The sequence below is a fragment of the Mus caroli genome, chromosome 6 (genome assembly GCF_900094665.2).
Source record: "Mus caroli chromosome 6, CAROLI_EIJ_v1.1, whole genome shotgun sequence".
Taxonomy (NCBI): domain Eukaryota; kingdom Metazoa; phylum Chordata; class Mammalia; order Rodentia; family Muridae; genus Mus; species Mus caroli.
The window spans coordinates 133,192,393-133,211,749 of NC_034575.1; the positions used below are offsets into that span (position 1 = coordinate 133,192,393).

At 47.4% G+C, this 19,357-nt stretch overlaps 1 protein-coding gene across 2 annotated transcripts in view; it reads left to right on the forward strand.

Moving 5' to 3' along the window:
• Window positions 1-19,357, forward strand: part of Fam234b (family with sequence similarity 234 member B) — a 37,542-nt gene that overhangs the window by 7,792 nt on the left and 10,393 nt on the right. Inside the window, exons 2-7 of one of the 2 annotated variants that reach the window (XM_021165154.2) lie at window positions 3,390-3,788; window positions 5,967-6,095; window positions 10,564-10,755; window positions 12,374-12,504; window positions 18,701-18,848; window positions 19,206-19,347. In XM_021165154.2, the coding sequence (XP_021020813.1) occupies window positions 3,390-3,788; window positions 5,967-6,095; window positions 10,564-10,755; window positions 12,374-12,504; window positions 18,701-18,848; window positions 19,206-19,347 (1,141 nt within the window). The remainder of the gene's footprint in view (window positions 1-3,389; window positions 3,789-5,966; window positions 6,096-10,563; window positions 10,756-12,373; window positions 12,505-18,700; window positions 18,849-19,205; window positions 19,348-19,357) is intronic. The other variant, XM_021165155.2, reaches the window with a different exon arrangement.

Here is a 19,357-nt window from a genome sequence, read left to right on the forward strand (position 1 = left end):
TGGTAAAAGTGAATGACCTCTCAGTTGATCTGTTAACTGGGTCTTGCCAGTGGTTTCAGTTGGGCAGTTGTGTTTCTTTGGGAACCTTGGGAGGCAGAGACTGCCAAGATGGATCGAAGTAGATGCTGCTGTTAAATTTTTCACGTGGTGCTCAAAACCCAGGGGTAAGGCGATAGATAGGGTGGCCTGAGGATGGTTCAGAATCCATGGAACCTTCAGGAGAATTGCTGTGTGAGGCTGCCAAGAAAGCTACCAATGTTTACTGAAACAGTGAATTATCTTGAGTGCAATGGCATGGTTCTGTCCTGCCTGTGGCCAGACCACACCCTTGCATTTCGTTCATTTCCAGAAAACCTACTTTTGAAAGTATGGGCTTGCCACACTGTGTGCAGAGAAGGGTCACCCGAAGCTCTTCCTTCAAATCAAGGGGTGAAGAAGATGGAGGAGTCTAACCTGGAGAAGAGAAGGCCGGTCAAAGGCTGTTGGCATGCTTAGGCACTAATAATAGAGGCTCCGATTGATAATGACCATCACCCAGGCACTGAGGGCCATTTGTATGGCCCTCACCTAATCCTTATAACAAGCAGGAGCCGTAGATGATAATTTTTATAGTTTAAAGTGGAGAAATTGGGACCATATAGGGATAAGAGAAGTAAGGGTACTTAGCTGGTAAGTGAGCCGAACTGGTCTTTACATAGTGAACAGCTGAATTCTTTCATTTTGGTTAGAGAATACCTCATTCACCCCAAGCTTGTGTAAACTCACACAAGCTGGAGCTGAAGCTGTCCTTGACCTCCTGGTGATCCTGTCTTGGCCTCCCACATGGTAGCTGGAGACTAGTGGGTTCCCTGACACTGGTCACATTCAGTTGGATACCAAGGGATTGCTTGCTGGATGTTTTGAAAGGAGACACAGTTTAAAACAGGGGTTATATGATCCTTACATTTTCACCCCAGAATTTCAAGATTTAATATGTTTTCTTGGTTGTCAGGAGTATTTTTTTTTTTTTTTACTTATTTACCAGGCTGGACAGTGGAGGCACATACCTTTAATCCTAGCAATTGGGAGGCAGAGGCTGTTGTATCTCTGAGTTTGAGGCCACTGTGGTCTACAAGTTTCCAAACAGCCAGGGCTACACAGAGAAACCTTGTGTTGGAAAAAAAATTATGTATCTTAGGTGTATGGGTGTTTTGATGACATACATGTATGTCCACGAACCCAAGCCTCTCTTTAATTTATCCTGTAGAGTCAATGTAGAGTCTGTGTAGAAGCAGAGTGCAGGCTGTCTGCCACCTCTGTGTTCAGGGGAGGGTGCGGGGAGTGTCTGCCACCCCTCCCAGGACGCATGCTCAGAATAGCAGTCTTTCTACCTTTACTGAAAGCTGTTCTTAAAGGATATTCAAATCACAGGCAGTTCTAAGAAGTGAGGTTTTTGTCAAACTTCTTTAGCTGGCATGTAGTATTCAACCTGCTAACTTGTTCCCATAGAAACAGCGGGGAAACCATAGACATTTTGTGAGAGACAGCATACAGAAGAGAATTGTTCTAGAAGTTTATCAGGAACAATCACGCCTCATGGCTCTGAGAAAATCTAACTCGGGAGCAGGCTAGGTGTAAAGAGAGTTAACTCAAGAGCCAGAGCCTCAGGCTGGCTGTGGGGGTGCACACATATAATCCCAGGACCTGGGAGGCTGAGGTAAGAAGGTTACTGCAGGGCCGAGGACAGCCTGGGCTACATAGTGAGTCCCTGCCTCAAATTTATAGGTGAATACATACGTGCATACATGAACAAGTGAATAACAAATTTAAAATCAAAGCCATGGCCATGTTTGTTAGTGACATTCAATCAAATGCAGAAGCTAATAAGAAGGGGCAGATATTTGGGCTGGCAAGATGCTTCTGTGGGCAAAAGCGCTTGCCACCAAGACTGGTAACCTGAGTTTAACCCCTGGTTCCCACAGGGACAGCCATGGTTAGGGATTGCACTAGAGAACGTTGGAAGTCATTTTCCTACCCAACTGCAGCTGATAACCGCTGTTCTGTCCTTCTCTTAAAAGAGAAGCATTTACTTTATGTGTATGGGTGTTTTGCAAATTTTTAGGCCTGTGTACTAAATGCATGCCTGGTGCCCAAGGAGGTCAGAGGAGGGCTGCAGATCCCCTAAAACTAGAGTCGCACCTAGTTGTGAACCACCTTGTAGGTTCTGGGAATCAAACCTGGGTACTCTGGAAGAGCAGTGCTCTTAACCACTGAACTGTATGTATCTCCAGCTCCACCTAAATCAACCAAGAGTCTATTATGTGGCAAATTGGCCTCACACTAAGCTGAGGATGACCTTGGATTTCAGATTCTGCCATGGTTTCCTGAGTGTCGGAATAAGAGGCACTCACTGCTGCATTCACAGCTGTGCCTGGTTTATGTGGTACTGGGGCAAATCTGGCTTTGTGCATGCTAGGCCAGCAGTACACCTTAGACTGATGTACACCCCAGCCTCCTTTTATGTGTTTTGGGGGCAGGATTTCTTTTTCTATCGATACATTTAAAAAGCTATATGTATATGCATGTGTCTTAGTTAGGGTTTTACTGCTGTGAACAGGCACCATGACCAAGGCAAGTCTTATAAGGACAACATTTAATTGGGGCTGGCTCACAGGTTCAGAGGTTCAGTCCATTATCATCAAGGCAGAAGCATGGCAGTGTCCAGGCAGGCATGGTGCAGGAGGAGCTGAGAGTTCTACATCTTCATCTGAAGGCTGCTAGCAGAATACTGACTTCCAGGCAGCTAGGAGTAGGGTCTTAGAGCTCATGCCATCGAAACACACTCACTCCAACAAGGCCACACCTCCAAATAGTGCTACTCCCTGGGCCAAGCATATACAAAACAATCATAGCATGGGAGTTAAGATCAGATGACAGCTCATGGAAGTGAGTGTGTCTTCCTCCCATTGTATGGGCCCTGGGGATTGAACTCAGGTCACAGACCTAGCAGAAACTGCCTTCACCCACTGAGACGTATCACTAGCCGATGAGGCAGGATCTTGCTTTGTAGCCCAGGCTAGCCTCAAACCCATGACAATTCTGTCTTAGCGTCATACACATTGAGATTAAAGGGATGAGCCATGATGCCTGGCTCTCTGCTCTCGTGGTTACTGTCTTAGCTCCCACATGGTAGAACTTGCAGCATGCCCAGGTCTGACTCATTTTGGTTAACACAGTGCATTATCCTTTTCAATTTTCTTAACCCGAGAAGGCAATAATTCTAGAACGATGGACTCCCTCTGACCCCCTCCTCCGCCACCTAATCATACAGAAGGCCACACTACAGTCTCACTGATGTAAAGCTAGGTTTGTTGTTGTGACTCTGCTTCCATCTCTGTCTGTCTTTCCAGGGAAGAAGAGCCCAGACCTCGGTGAGTACGACCCCCTCACGCAGGCCGACAGTGATGAGAGCGAAGATGATCTCGTGCTTAACTTGCAGCAGAAGAATGGAGGGGTCAAAAACGGGAAGAGTGCCCTGGGAGACCTGCCGGAGCCCGACTCAGATGCCGATGTGGCTGGGGCGGCAAAGCCACATCTTTCAGAAGTCACCCCAGAGGGTTTCCCCTCGGAACCCCTTGGGGGGCTGGAGCAGAAGGCCACCTCTTCCCTGGTGTCCTATGTGCGCACATCTGTCTTCCTGCTGACACTGGTGATCTCCATGGTTCTGGTTCTGCTCTGCGCCTTCCTCATCCCCTGCCCTCCCAGAGACCTGCATAGCACTTGGAGCCGGCGTCTGGGCTCCCAAGGAGGTGAGTTGCGGGATTTTAAGAAATAAATCTGTATATTTCCATAAGTTAGTGTGCTCAATTTTCCCTCCAGGTATTTGGCTTTTTTTTTTCTCATTTAGTTTAGTTTAGTTTTTGTTTTAGAGACAGGGTCTCACTGTAACCTTGGCTGGCCTTGAACTCACTGTGTGGACCAAGGTTTTGAACTCACAGAAATCTCCCTACCTCTGCTTCCCAAGAGGTCAGACTAAGGGCACGTACCATCATTCCTGGCCTAAATGTTTTTTGGAGACAGTGTCTCATTGCTGTCACCCTGATTGGCTTAGAATTCCCTACACAGACCGGATAGCTTCCTGCCTTCACCTTCCCAGTGCTGCTGTCTCAGCTGCGCACCACTCTGCCTGGCTTTCCCTCCAAATCTTAAAAAAAAATCACGTGTGCCGTGCAGTCTTTCCTCCTGTGCATGGGGTTGTTCAGGCGGTGAAGGTTAGACACGAGACAGAAGGCTAGATCTCTATGCCCCTGGACCCTGCTCTCTGAGTTCTCTGAAGACGGCTTTAGTTTACAGCATTGCGGCTGCATCCACCACCCACCCGAGGGAACAGGACATTGTTGAGGCCTTCCAGTCCCCTGACCCCATCCCTGTCTGCCCCCAAAAGACTCTGATCCTGAATTTGGCCTGATTATTTATTAATTGACTTTAAAGCTTTGCCACATTGATATAGACATTGATATGTTCATTAATTTTGTCTCTTTTTGAATTTTATGTAAATAGAATCATAGTTTCTGTGATTTTTTTTTTTTTTTGTTGTTGTTGTTCAACATAATTTTCGTTTTGGGGGACAGGATGTTACTGTGAAACACAGTCTGGACTTGGCCTTTAACTTCCCGTCTCAGTTTTCTGAGGGCTGGGATTATTGTCCCATGCCACCACACCTGGTTTGTCAACACAAGCTTTGTGCTTGTTTGCTCCTGAGATCCTCCTGTAGTTCAGGTTAGGCTTGAAGTCATGGAGTAGCTGAGTCTGGCTTTGAACTCCTGATCTTGCTTCCACCACCAGCGTGCCGGGTTTCAGCATTCGGTGCCACTGACTTTTTTGGAATTTTTATTTTCCGTGTTGGAGGTTGAAGCCAGAGCTTCATTCATGTCGTCTATAACTACTCAGGCACTCTATGATTCACATCATTTGAAAAGCGATATTCCTGAGACGAATCTATGCTCATGCCCTGTAGCGAGAGTCTTCTCTTCATTTTCCCAGTCTAACTTCCCACGTTAGGAATAGCACACAATTTATTTTTCTAGGGTGATAAACATAAATGAGCTCCAATCTTTCTTAAGTGAGTGATTCTAAGAACAATTTTATACATTCCCAAAGGGTTATGTACAAATTACTCCAAGGCAGAAGCCTAGAAAAGTTGCCCATCGGAGGGTATGGACACGCTCTTTCTAAAGTTTCCCACTCTCTGCTAAGGTGGTTGTACCAACTTGTGCTTCTACTCTTGTCTGAGTTCCCTGCAGATTTGGCAGGCATTCTCTGATTCCTCAGACCAAGGAGGGGATCCCCATTACCTCTGCTCTGCACAGGCCTCTGCTGCCCACTGAGGAGGAAGGGCAGGGCTGGCCGGGTAAAGCTTCAGACTTCCCTTCCCACTGCAGATGGGATGGCAGTCCCGGCTCCCCACAAACCCCGTGGATATTTCGGCCTTGACTCTGGTGGGAGGAGAGGGTGCCGTGGTGGTGCCAGAACAAGGTTCCTGACATCAGCTCTGCAGCCTTTGCTGTGGTGGTGGGGCCATTATTACCTATAATCAATTTGCCTTGCTAGGCTGCACCCTTGCTGGGCCTCTGGCCAGGGAAGCAGGTTCCTTAGAGTGTCCTAAGCCTCGTGGCGTTTCTGAGTTGCAGTTATTTCACTATACCTTGTCTAGTGTAGTCAGAAACCCCAGGGAATTCCATACATTACCGTTCCTTAGGTCTTGCAATCTCTAGTCAAGCTGACTTACCGTCCCCTCCTTTCAGAGTCTCTGCTTGCTTTATGTATAGTGCCCAGGGCTCTGCGGGCAGGCATCAGGGGAGATGCAGAGCTCCTTGGTCTTGTCTGGGAACAGGCAGTCCCCCTGGGCTGGGAGGGTGCTGACGGCATTTGCATCTGTCTTCTTTCTAACCTGGCAGAAAAGAACTAGTCTGTGGTAACTGGCTCAGGCCCTTTTTGTTTCATTATGTGTATGCCAGGCGGGGACCTGTCTCCCCTGGAGTTGGCTGACGTGAATAGAGATGGTCTGCGGGACGTGCTGCTCACCTTTGTGACAACCAGGAATGGCACTGAAGGAGGTAAGAACTCCATCCTCTGGAGGCTGCCACGGGAGAAGGATCAGCCGAGAGAAAGCACTGGTCAGCTTCCCAGGGTCAGTGCACAGGAAGGTCTGCAGGGGATAGGCTTTCTCTATAGGTCTGCCTGGCATAGCACGCCTCATCAGAATGGTCCTCATGTAAATCCAGATCATTTCAAAATAAAAGATGATTCCAAGAAATCAGGGCCTAGTGTGATAGTGAATATGCACGCACAGACACACATTCCCACCCCCCCTCACACACACACACATACACACACACATACACCTTTAATCTCATCACTCTGAAAGTGGAGGTAGGCCATTTCCTGTGAATTTGAGGCCAGCTTGCTCTACATACCAAATTCCAGGACCAGTGTTAGAGGGACCCTGTCTCAAAGTGCACCTTCCCCCACATACACAAAAAGGAAGAAGGAAGGAAGGAAGGAAGGAAGGAAGGAAAGGAAGAAATAAAGGGAGAGAGAAAGGAAGGGAGGGAGGGAGGGAGGGAGGGAGAGAGAGAGAGAGAGAGAGAGAGAGAGAGAGAGAGAGAGAGAGAGAGACCCAAGTCCTAGCTGGAGGGACTTTGTGGCCACCCAGACCAGTGAAGAAACCAGTGCTGAGAAGTGACTTGCCCATACCTTGTGGTGACAGCCTTAGTAATTAGATGTGTGTGTGTGTGTGTGTGTGTGTATGTGTGTTACGGGGGGAGGGTGGTAGGGCAGAGACAACCTCAGGTGTCATTCCTCAGGAACTGTCCTGTAAATGGATTTTAATAAACTCAATGAGTTATTAATATGACCTGGCCAGGCCTCCAGTAATAGAGGCAGAGTTCTATGGATTTATTTAATCAGCTTAGCACGATTACTGGGGGATTAGCCCTAATCTATTTTTCTATATGCTAGACTGTTAATTCCCTAGCTGATCTCCCAAAGTATTTGCTGTTTGAGTCTCACTGGGTTATTTCTGCTCAATCAGCCTGTCCTCAGGGGGCATTTTACTTGGCCAAGTGCTCCTATCCTGACACATCTAATGGAGACTTTTTGTTCTCTTCTTCTTCTTCTTCTTCTTCTTNTTCTTCTTCTTCTTCTTCTTCTTCTTCTTCTTCTTCTTCTTCTTCTTCTTCTTCTTCTTCTTCTTCTTCTTCTTCTTCTTCTTCTTCTTCTTCTTCTTCTCCTTCCTCCTCCTCCTCTTCCTCTTCCATTTCTTTCTTTCTCCTCTTTGTCCCTACCTGTGACCCTAGCTCAGTAACTGAAAACTCTACCTACTTCTGTAGTCCCCAGTAATTGGCTGTAGCTACTTTTATTTAATCAGTGGCTTTAAATTGGGGAGTAAAGTTTACGTAGCATCACTAGTGGTATGTGAGAATCTGCTAGTGGGACATGGTGGGTGGCAACCAGATTGTGGAGACCATCATTTAGCATCTGAATACATAGCAGCACCAGACCAACCCTCAATACCATCTACATTATATTTTGAGGCAGCGTCTCTCATTGGCCTGGATCTGGCTAGCACCCTCAGAAGCTGCCTGTCTGCCGCCATCCCCCCTCCCATGACTGTGCCACCTCTCCAGGCCTGTTCTGTGGGTCCTGGGGATTGAACTCAGGCGTTCTTGCTTTTATAGCCACCATTTTGCCAACTGAGCCATCTCCCCAGCCAGTTCTCCACTGCCCCCTGGTTATAGTGAATGTTGCTTCTACCCTGCTTTCTCCATCCTCTCGGGGTGGTTCATCACTCAGGTCTTTGCACACAGATGAGTGGGCCAGTGGCCTTCCTTTCCCCTTTCAGTTGAATTCTCCAGGTTTGTCCCCCTGGGAAGGCTAGACAACGTACAGGATGTTTATCAGCTCCCTAGCCTTGTGAGAGAGACTGAGGAGAGCAAGTAACTTCCCTGCTTCTTCACAGCTAGAGTTGGGACAGGGTGGTCTCAGGTTGCCCCTCTTAGAGGACTTTCTTTTTTGTCCTCCTTTGTCCCTGGGAACATTAACAGCTTTGAGGGCTGTACTGCCACTAGTGGGGTCCTACACTGGGACACATCTCTGTCAATAGTCTCTTTATTAAAGCCTCCATAGCTTGCACATAGCAACCAACCAACCAACCAACCAACCAACCACAACAACCAACAACAACCAACCAACCAACCAATCATCCACAACCAACAACCAACAACAGCCAACAACTGACAACAACCAACCAACCAACCAACAACAACCAACCAACAACAACCAACCAACAACAACCAACCAACCAACAACAACCCTACACCCAACCCCCCAAAAGTAAACAACAGCAACAACAAACAAGCAAAAATGCCTCATTTCTGTGACAGCTACACAGGGTCCTAGTTTGCCTGCAATGGCTACTCAATTGGTAATGATGACAGTATATCAGCTGATGCATGACCCCTACCTGGAAGGGGAAGAAATCCTAGCAAGTGTATTTTGATCATCTAGGCCCAGAGTGAGTGTCCGGGTATGCTTTAGAGATCTCCGTAGTGTGCATTTGCCTGACATCACTGGACCACCTTTCGGAAGCAGGTTTGATATATGGATGCAACTCTGAGGCAGGGAAAGCAGACTTTCGTGTGGTTGTAGCCTGGTGGCATCTTCCTGGTCTGTGACTCATTTGCCTTTAAAGGAAGGTTAGAGATGCTGAAGCTGTTTGGTATTTTGCCTGCTTTGCTCTCTATCAAGATGTATAGTGACGAGACTGACGGTTTCGATACTATGTAGACAAACAGGATTTGTCCACAGGTTGTAAAATTAACAATGTAATTATTTTAGTTGCTTCTGTGAGCCTGTGACAAAATACTCTAACCCCAAATGATTTACAAAAGAGTTTATTTTTGGCAATGAACTCTCAAAGCCCTCCTTGCCTTGGTGACTTCCTTCCTTCAGCATCTTAAAGGTTCCATAATGTCCTAAAATGATAACACCAACCAGGGGCCAAGTGTTCAAACACCTGAGACTGTTGGGGACATGTCTCACTCAAGCCACAACAATAACCACCATTAGGAACTTTCTGGGTGCTGTGTTTGGTTGTAGGCACACAGCCCACGCAAATGGATTTGCTTCTCAACACAATCTGACCAAGTAGGCTCTGTAGTTCGCACCCAGCCCTCATGCCTCATGGATGTCCCTACAGTGCCACTGGAAGCAGAGGGAGAGAATTAGCTGATTATGATCCAGTCAACAAGCACGAATTGGCTACAGTAGGCCCTGTTTCCCCTCTCCTGAGTCCAGAGATCCTCCTGCCTCTGCCCTCCAAGTGCAGGGGTTAAAGGCATGCACCACCACGGCTGGCCCTCTCATGGGGGTTCTTAAGCAGGAAGGCTAGCACAGGACTGGTTTGAAAAAGTCTAGAAGGTCTGATACAGCGGGCCACATCCTGTTTCCAATCTGCGGCTGTATTGTTTAGTTAAAAGCGCTGAGGAACAGGAAGAATGAAGCCTAGAGACTTCAGGTGTCTGAAAGTAGAAAGTGTGACTCAAGATGTCTCGGCCTCAGAGTGAAAGCAGAGTCAGCCAGAGGTGTGACTGTCACCGAGTCACCCTGACCTGAGCTGCTGTGGCCTCCCTTCCTCGGACCTGGCTGTTCTTTTCCTGCAGACAGCGAGACCTCCTTGCTGTTCGCCTCTGTAGCTTGCAGGTCATTTCTGAAAACCTGCTTTTCTGTGTGGGGAACCTTTGCTGCTGCTGACTGGGTTTAGGGTTGACTCCCTGCTCTGCCTGGGTTCTAGGTCAGCCTGGGCTCTCCTGTGCGTTCCTTTCCAGCCCGAGTGGCTCGTTTGTTTCCCCTCAACGACTACTACATGCTGTTCTGGATTTTGCTCTGTCTTTTTCTTTTCATTTTTAAATTACATTTATTTAGTGTGTGTGTGTGTGTGTGTGGTGCACACATGCGTGTAACAGAGCACACGTGGAAGCCAGAGGACGACTTTTAGGAGTTGATTCTCTCCTTCTCCTGCGTGGGAATACTGGAATAGTGCTGGGGGCTGGAGACTGAACCCAGGTCTCCGTTCTTGGCAGCAGATGTCTTTCCTCACCCACTTTGCTGGCCTTACCCCTGTCTTTTGCTCAGCAAACAACTGGTTTTTGCTCAGCTACAACTCTATAGAGCAAGCATCTCATGACGTGCTGAGAAATCAGATGTTACCGTCTCTCTTTAAGAATGCCACTGTTCAGTGTGGGCTAAGGTGGCAGACAGGTAAACAGATGTGTTGGGAAAGGTGCCAAAACAGAGACATGGTGAGGCAGTTTAGAGAGCCCACCTCGGCTGGTCTTACACGTGTCCTACAGGAGGTGTGAAGTGGGAGATGACAAGTTCTGTGTTCACACCTTGTCAGAAACCACAGGAAGGAGCTGAGCAGACAAGAGAGAGCTGCTGTGTCACCACCATCTCCCTATGCCACCGTTCATCTCCCTGACTCTCCCCTTCTGCCCTTTCCCCACCTCTCTTACTTGCCTTTAGGTGTTGGCTCACAACCAACTGCAGATCTGGTGTGCCTTTCGGGGATGAACGGCAGCACACTGTGGTCCAGTCCCCTCCCAGAGGAGGCTCAAGACGTCACATGCTTAGATCTGATACCAGGAAGTGTGGCCAAAACCATCTGCCTTGTGACGGGGACTCGCAAGATGCTCAGTGCATTCAATGCGACGTCAGGTAAAGAGTGGCCTTGGGCTCGCAGAGTGCTGCCTCCGGAGCCTCAGTGTCGGATCTGAGCAGCCGACAGGGGAAACTGCTTTGCTATCCTGGTTCAGCAGGTGCTTGGTTATTAAGGGTAAGAGATAAAGGGCTTGGGAGGACCGAGTAAGCAGATTCTTGTTGCAACCTGTTTGGTGATAAGACAGGGCTAAATAAACTCTTACCCAAACAGATGCTACCCCGGGACCTGGGTTGTAGAGTCTGTCTGCACTGGTCTTTGTACAACAGGCAAGAGCATGTCACCTCCTTGCCTTTGAATTGTGCTGGTCTGTATGTGAACCTGGACCCTGGTTGGATGCTACGGAAAAGAATTCCCAGTCTTGTGCTGATATGGCCTTTTAGCTTCTTTTCTGTTTTAGATCCACAGGCTGGCAGTGATGAAAATGAGTCTAGTATGAAAAAGATATCTCCATGTAATATAACATAACTTAATATAATATAACATGACATAATATAATATAATATTTCTATGGGCTATAATCTCGAGAAGTTGGATAGTAACATCCTTCCCACATCAGAGGTACCATGATGGGGTGCTTTATTTTTGCTCCCTCCTTTCTGAGACATGGTTTTTACACTGTACCCCAGACCTTGAATTCATAAGATCTTCCTGCCTCAGCCTCCCAAGTGCTGGAGTTATAGGTGTTGAGTACTATGCTTGTCTAGTGGAGTACCTCTGGGTGGTGAAAAATTGCACACACACACACACACACACACACACACACACACACACACACCATTTTGCAGAGAGAGTTCTTAGCATGTACCAAGCCAGCACCAGTTTGATTCCCAGCACCACATAAACTGGGCATAGTGGTGCAGGCCTATAATGCCAGCACTCATTTAAGAGGTAGAACCAGGATCTGAAGTTCAGGATCATCCTCGGCTACATCTAAGTTCAAGGCTAGCCTGAGATATATGGGCACCTGTATTTAAAACAAATCTTCAGAGTGCACTTACTGTCCTAGCTCAGGACTGAAGTCCTTGAAAGCCTTCCTTGGTTTCTCTGGTGTGGGCTCCTTAGTGCCTGCAATGCCCTGTGACAGACACATTCCACAGCCCTAGTAGAGTGAGCTCCTACTTGCCAGGAGGACATAGCCATCTCTATTTGATATACAAAATCCAGATGTGTGGGACTCAAGAGATCACTCAATGGTTCAGAGCACTGGCCACTCTTAACAGGGGACCTGGCTTCAGGTCCCAGCAACACAGGGCAGTTGCAACCAGCTGTAATGCCAGTTGCAGGGGTTCTGATGCCCTCTTCTGACTTTCCAGGGCATCAGCGGACACACAGTGTACAGGCATACATGCAGGCAAAGCGGTCACACACATAAAACAATAGCTAAATAGACTTAAATCCATATGTGAGGCCTTTACACGCATGGGTAGCCAGATGCTTGAGGTTTTCAGATCCCACTTCCTGCTCTCTTCGTTGTCAGATGGAAATAATGGCAGGATGTGGGGAGCTGTCTCGCGTTCAGCTGCTGAGTTTTCTCTTCTGGCTCAGGAATGCTGCATCTACCTTTTGCTGAGACAGAAAGTGGAAGTGATGATCTACCTCTGTCTCCTTCCCTAGGGAAAGTCCTCTGGACTCTAAACCCAAACTATCTGTCCAACGGTACCTTGGCAGCCCCGGTTGTGGTGCTGCCAGACCTGGATGAAGATGGTGTCAGAGATCTGGTGGTGCTGGCCATTGGAGAACTGCAGGTACGGTCTCTGGTGATGGTTACTGTAAGTGCTGCGTAGGACCTTGTTGCAATGGCTTAGGCCGAAATAGATTCTCCTGGTGAATTTAAGTGACCCAAGACTATTTCAAGCTCATTTCCGGTGGTGCACTGTGGTTCTGAGGACTGTGGTTCAGCAGGGCTCTGGAGGCAGATGGCTTGTGTGTAAATTCCTTCTGTGCTACTCTGTAGCTTTGTGGCCCCCCGGGGCAAACTGTACCCTATCCATGCTCTGATCTCTTCACACATCTAAATGAGAAAGTTTTATCTTTCCCTGTAGGCTGCTTATGAAAATGAGAGCTAACAAATTAAGTCCCTAGAAAACGGTGTAGTTTTTATTCTGTAAACAGAATGTTAGCTTTACCATATTGTATCTATTTAAAATTTCCTTCAGTTGTAAAACAACAGGATGAATGGAGAAGGCTCATAAGAGGTAAGCTTTGGATATAGCTTAGTTGGTAGCATGATGGTTTAGCATGCATGAAGTTCTTGTTTGGTCCCCTGAAATGCATAAATCAGGTGTGGTGGTAATACTCCTGTACTTAGGAGACAGAGGCAGAAGGATCAGAGACACTCAAGGCCATCAGTGATAGCATAGTGAGCTTGAGATTAGCCTGACACGTGTGGTGAAACCCTACAACAACAACAACAACAACATCACAAGCAAGTGCTTCCCCCTTGTAATCACAGCATTCAGAGGTTTGAAAATTCCAGGTGAGCCTGGGTTGCACATTGAGACCTGTCTAAACTTGTGGTGTCTAGTTTTAAAAATCACTACCACCTTTTCCCGGATTGGACCGAGCTCTGGCCCCTCCCTGGTTTCCTTTTGCTTTACGGGGTTAGGCTCTGGGATCAGCTGCCACCAGCCCTAACCCGGCTTCTCTTTCTACCCGCCTTTGCTCTGGGAGGGGCCATGCTACCAGCCCACTCCTGAGACCCTTGAATGTGAGGATTAAAGACACAAACTGTTACCTTTTAACTTGCCTACTAGGCACAATTGCTGGGCACAGATAATTCCTGCCTGGAAAAGCGTGCCCTTACCAATTTAATATTACTGTTTTTCTAGCTTGTTCCACCTAAGCCCCTGCCAAACATCTTTGGCCATTTGCCCGTAGCAGAGGCCGCAGCCCTCAACCCTCACATGGTTGCTGTGTCCTTCTTCCTCCAAAGCATGGCAGAACCACCAATTTCCTTCCTTTTCCTTCTGGGACCTGGAAGTCCTACCTGTACCTTCTGTCCAGCAATTGGCTGCCCCCACCCCAGCCTTCTTTATTGACAAGTCAAGAACCAATTGGGGAATGGGATTTTAACATCAGGACCTCCCTCTACATAAACTAATCAGACTAAAATCCTTTCTGATTCGTCAATGACCAAAGAGAGGTGACAGAAGAGGACAGACTTTCAGTGTGGATGTGGTAGCTCATATCTATAATTCCTGCACTTGGAAGCTGAGGCAGGAGGATTGCTACAAGTTTGAGGACATCCTGGACAGCTTAATAAGTTCTAGTCTGTCTAGTATGCCCCAGTGATGCAGTGTCTTAATTTCCCCCCTTCCCCCTGAAGAAAGATAAGCTTTGATCCCAGCACAGTGGCCTCCTAAAGCCGTGGCTCAGACACTGTGGAACAGCTGCTCTGTACAGATGAGAGAAAAGGCCTTCTTCTTCCTAGTCTCAGGAAAGGTCACATTAATGAGCAGTTACCTCAATTAAAAGTTTTGTTGGTTTTTTTTTTTGAGACAGGATTTCACTATGTAGCCCTAGCTAGCCTTAAACTCACCTACATTTGCCTGCCTCTGTCTCCCCAAATACTAGGATTTAAAGGCATGTGCCACCATGACTGGCTTGCAATTTAAATTAAAGCTATATACAGCAGGGCAGTTGTGGCACATGCTTTTAATCCTAGCACTCAGGAGGCAGAGGCAGGCAGGTCTCTGTGAGTTCAAGGCAGCCTGGTCTACAGATTGAGTTCAAGGATAGCCAGGAATATACAGAGGAAACCCTGTCTTGAAAACCAAACCAAAGCAAAACAAAAAAAAACCCAACCAAACAACAATGAAAAAAGCTATATGCATTGTATATATGGATGCTTTTTTTTAACCTGTTGACATTTTGTATAGGCTCCGCCCCACAATTATCTGGCAACAGCCAGGTGTGCCTGACTCACTATAAAAGGGGCTGCTTGTCCCCTCTGGTCCTTCAGGGGGAAGGGATGCCTCAGCATGGGCCCACAGAGGCACCCTCTTCCCCTACACCTGGCTGCACCTCCACCATACATATTCCTTCTCTCCTTATCTTCTTATAAAACACATTACCTACATATATGTCTGTGTACCACATGTGTGCCTGGTGCCCCTGGAGATCAGAAGCGGGCATCAGACTCCTTGGGATTGGATTTACAGATGGTTGTGAGCCACCATGTGTGTGCTGGGAACCAAATTCAAGCCCTCTGCAGGAGGATGCAGTGGAATCATCCTTCTTGTGGGCCCAGCCTTTCTTAACATAAAGATCAGTTTCATTGGCTCAGCCTGTTTTATTCTTATTTTTGAGACAGGGTCTCCTTTTGTAGCTCTGCCTCAGACTCAGATTTGCCGACCTCTGCTTAGTCGCTAGGTTGGCCTGATACAGGAATTATTCACATAGCGTTCTATTTTAAATAATTAATTTTATGTATGAGTGCCCTATCTGCAAGTGTTCCCGCATGCCGGAAGAGGGCATCAGACCTGGGTGTTGGAGAATTGAACTGGGGACCTCAGGAATAGCTGAGCTATCTCACCAGCCACCTCACAGAGTGTTTTTAAACTTTGCATCCTAGCCACTATGAATAGAAGGAGAGGGGGTGGGGCTGGAGGGGCTTTGTTCCCGCTATTAGGAAGTGATTTTCTACAGTGTGAGAGTGTGGAAAACTGCTTTCTGATGGAGCCCAGGTCTCACAGCCCCTTGAGGCTACCATACACATTTTTGTACGTCAGCACACTTGGAGATCTTGGTTCTTTTGTTTGAGATTTTGGGGGACAGAGTCTCACTGTGTATCTCGGGCTTGCCTTAAATTTCTGACAATTTTCATCATCTTGTCTGTTTCCCTAGCACTGGAATTGTACCACGACCAGCAGAAATCTTAGTCTTAATGTCCCCACCTGCTTCTTATGCCCAGTGGTGTTGAAGGGCAGTGCCCAGGCTTTTGAGATCCTCCACACTACCGGGCCCTTGTTAGAGGAGTCATCTCACTTGCTCTTAACTCTTTGTCTCTACCTGTCTATTGGTCAGCTGGCCTCGCAGAACTTATTCATTTGAGCGGTAGAGTACAGATTATATAATAGTCTCCATCCTGCCTGACCGTGACAGTTACAGGATATTCTAGGATGGATTTAGGCAGCGGCTACTGGCTACTTCTGCCTTCTGTCTTGATTACAGGCAGTGATGAATGTGAGGAGCTGTGTGAGCCACAGATATAAAGAAGGGAATATATTTAGGACTGTGAATTAAGAGTAGAGGAGTCCTTAGATCTGGGAGGGGTATGAACTGAACTTGGCAGAAGAGCCTGCTTTCATATGCAGGGACTGGTCTGGCCTAGAGAATGAACTTGAGAAGCCTGCAGTCATTGTGGTCACACTATGTATCAGTGAGTCTAAGCCTAGAACCATAGTCCTGTGTACCCTTCTCAAGCCCCTAGGCTAATGCTAATGGCACTGATGTGTGAGCCTTGTTGCATTGCTAATCAATCAGCTCAGGAGATGTTGTTATTGGAGATGTTTATTCTCATATCTTCCATTCTCTGTTCCCACTTCAGTGTCATTTGGCGTCTTGGAGTGAATCTGATCTCCACCTAGTTTAAACCCAGTGACTGTTAGCCTGGTCCCACTGAGCCGGTTACTCCAAAGGCTAAATATCTATGTCTTATACAGCAGTCCCTTCAGAGACGGGAGTTCCGTTTCCTTGGAACCCCATCTGTCATATGCTCTTTAGCATCTGCAAAGAGCTTGGTTCATGGTTACCTCAACCATGAACCATGAGGATACCATTACTTCTTCTAAGGCAAATTCAATTTTTGTTTGTAGCAGAAGACTTTCTAACATCTGCTCCTTGCTTATAGTCAGTGAATGAGCTCATACCTTTTCATTAATCAGTGTCTTAGTTAGGGTCTCATTGCAGTAAAGAGACACCATGACCAGGGCAGCTCTTGTAAGGGCATTTAATTGGGGCTGGCTTACAGATTCAGAGGTTCAGTCCATTATCATCAAGGCAGGAGCATGGCAGTGTCTAGGCAGGCATGGTGAGGGAGGAGCTGAGAGTTCCACATCTTGATCTGAAGGCCTCTAGGAGAAGACTGACTCTCTCAGGCAGCTAGGAGAAGGGTCTCAAAGCCCACCCCCATAGTGACACACTTCCTCCGACAAGGCCACACCTACTCCAACAAGGTCACACCTACTCCTAATAGTGCCACTCCCTGGGCCAAGCATATTCAAACCACCATAATCAATTAATTGGTAAAATGATTTCTTTTTACAACTTTGATTCATCTTCCAACCTAAGGTCTTTTAGAGCATTGTTTGTTATATAGTGTTTCTGCTCTGAGGTACACTTACTCTAGTCATGTGGTCTTTGATGGGATGTTTTAGGATACACCATAGCAGCGTGCCAGGACCTTCCCCTAAAAACTCCCTTCTGGTACTGAGGGAATAAGTCATTTTTTCCTGGGTGTGCTGTAAGCCACACCTGTCTATCTTCCCTATAAGAATCTGTAATGATAAACAGCAGCAAACACTTTACTGAAGGGGCTGGGGTGTGTGTGTGTGTGTATGTGTGTGACTCAGTGGCGCTTTCTGCTCTTTCAGAGCACTCGGGCTTGTTTGGTGTACACACACACACACACACACACACACACTACAATAAAAGTAAATGAAAAACAGAGTCTTTAGAGCTCAGGCTAATAAACCGGGGCCAGTGGGTTAAATTCTCCCCACTGTTGGTTTTCCCAAATAAATTTTTTTGTTGGAGCATAGTCATTTCCTGTTCTTCCTGTGACAGATTTCATGCTAGAATAACAGTAGAGAGTGGTAGCTATGGAGACCATGCAACCAGAGAGGCCTACAGTATCTACTAGCTGGCTGTACGCAGAAAAGAGTTGCTGCTTTTGAGAGTGGACTTGACAGTGGCCAGGCCAGACATCTGGTGTTACAGGAGAATTCTATGGGATGCTACGTGGATGCATCAGTGTGTTATTCTCATGCTGAGGCCAAATACCCAGCAAAATCAATGGAGGGGAGGAAGCTTTCACTGTGTCTTACAGAGTGTAGAGCCAGGTGGGGAGGGAAGGCATAGCAGCCCCAGGCGCTGTCACATTGTATCCACAGTCAGGAAGCACACTGTCACATTGTATCCACAGTCAGGAAGCACACTGTCACATTGTATCTACAGTCAGGAAGCAGGGAGACAGAAATGCCGGTGCTCACTTCTATTTCTTTTCTATTGAAATCTCATTTCATTTTGTGTGCATGTGTTTGTATGCGTGTCTGTATGAGTCTGTGTACACACGTGTGTGTGTGTGTGTGTGTGTGTGTGAGTATCCCAGGAAGGCAGATGAGTTTTAGTCCCACAGAGCCAGAGTTGCAGGGATTTTTAAGCTGCCTGACTTCAGTCCTGGGATCAGAACACTGGTCCTCATGGTTGAACGAGTACTTATAACTGCTGACCCTTCTCCAAAGCCCCTGATTTTTTTATTTTTTTAATTTTTATTCAGTCAAGACCCCAAGCTGATAGGATGAAGCTGCCCATATCCAGGGTTGGTTTTCCTACTTGGTTAAACCTTTCTAGAAACATCTTCAGAGACACCTAGAGCTGCGTTTCCTTGCTGATTCCAGTCCCCATCAAGATGACCATCTGAATCTCTTTGGTTAGACAGAGTAAAGACCCTCCCTTGTATCAGCATCTTATATTTAGCCCTCGATCTTTAGTCGGTGACAACCACTGTGCTTCATCATCTGAGGAATCTTAAAGATACTCTTCATACATATCTAATCAGGGGTACACATTTGCCCTGCTTCTTATCTCCAGGGGGAAATAAGCAAGCAAGTTAGGCTTTGTGCTTTCCAACCTCAGGAAGTGTTCCTGAGCCCTTAGCTTGTGAGGCCTTTGGAAATGAAAGGCCTCTATTAATATGCCCTCTTTATTTTACTTCTTCAGCCAGATCTGTGTTTTCTGCTGGTATCTGGCCGGACAGGGAGTCCTGTAGGCCGACCTGTGAAGTATAACATCGTGGGAGTAGGGAATCTGATTGGTCCCCAGGTTTACATCACCGCCAGTGGAGCTGTCTACATCCTGTTTGGCTTTGGTAAGAAGCAGGGCTGGCTTTGGCTTCTGCTCACTTGGTGTGGTGCCCTGGCCTCCCATGAGACGGGGTTGCTGGTGTGGGCTCTTTTTCATCTCTGTTGTAGGGCCTCTCCCCCTGCTGCAGGTCATTAACTCAGCTTTCCCTTGATGCGGTCTCTGGAGAGGGATTGCCCGCATCACTTGATCACTTTCCCATCACTCCAAGCGGGACCAGCTGGAGTGGGCTCTGGGCTCTGGGACCCTGGGCTCCACTCCCTGTCTCCTGCCCAGCCTCCCCACCCCCACCCCTGCCCTGGGATAGCCTGGGGGAGTTCTTTTAAACCCAGCTGCTCAATGTTGACTCTTCCTGTGGCACTAGGAAACATACAAGCTGTCGCCCTGCGGGACATTTTTGTTCAGGCCCAAAATCGGGACAGCTCGCCACCCTCTCTGCAGATAGAGGAGCCGGAGTGGGAGAAGCACAGATCTGTCAACCTTTCAGAGCTCATCGATGTTTACAGGTATGGCTGA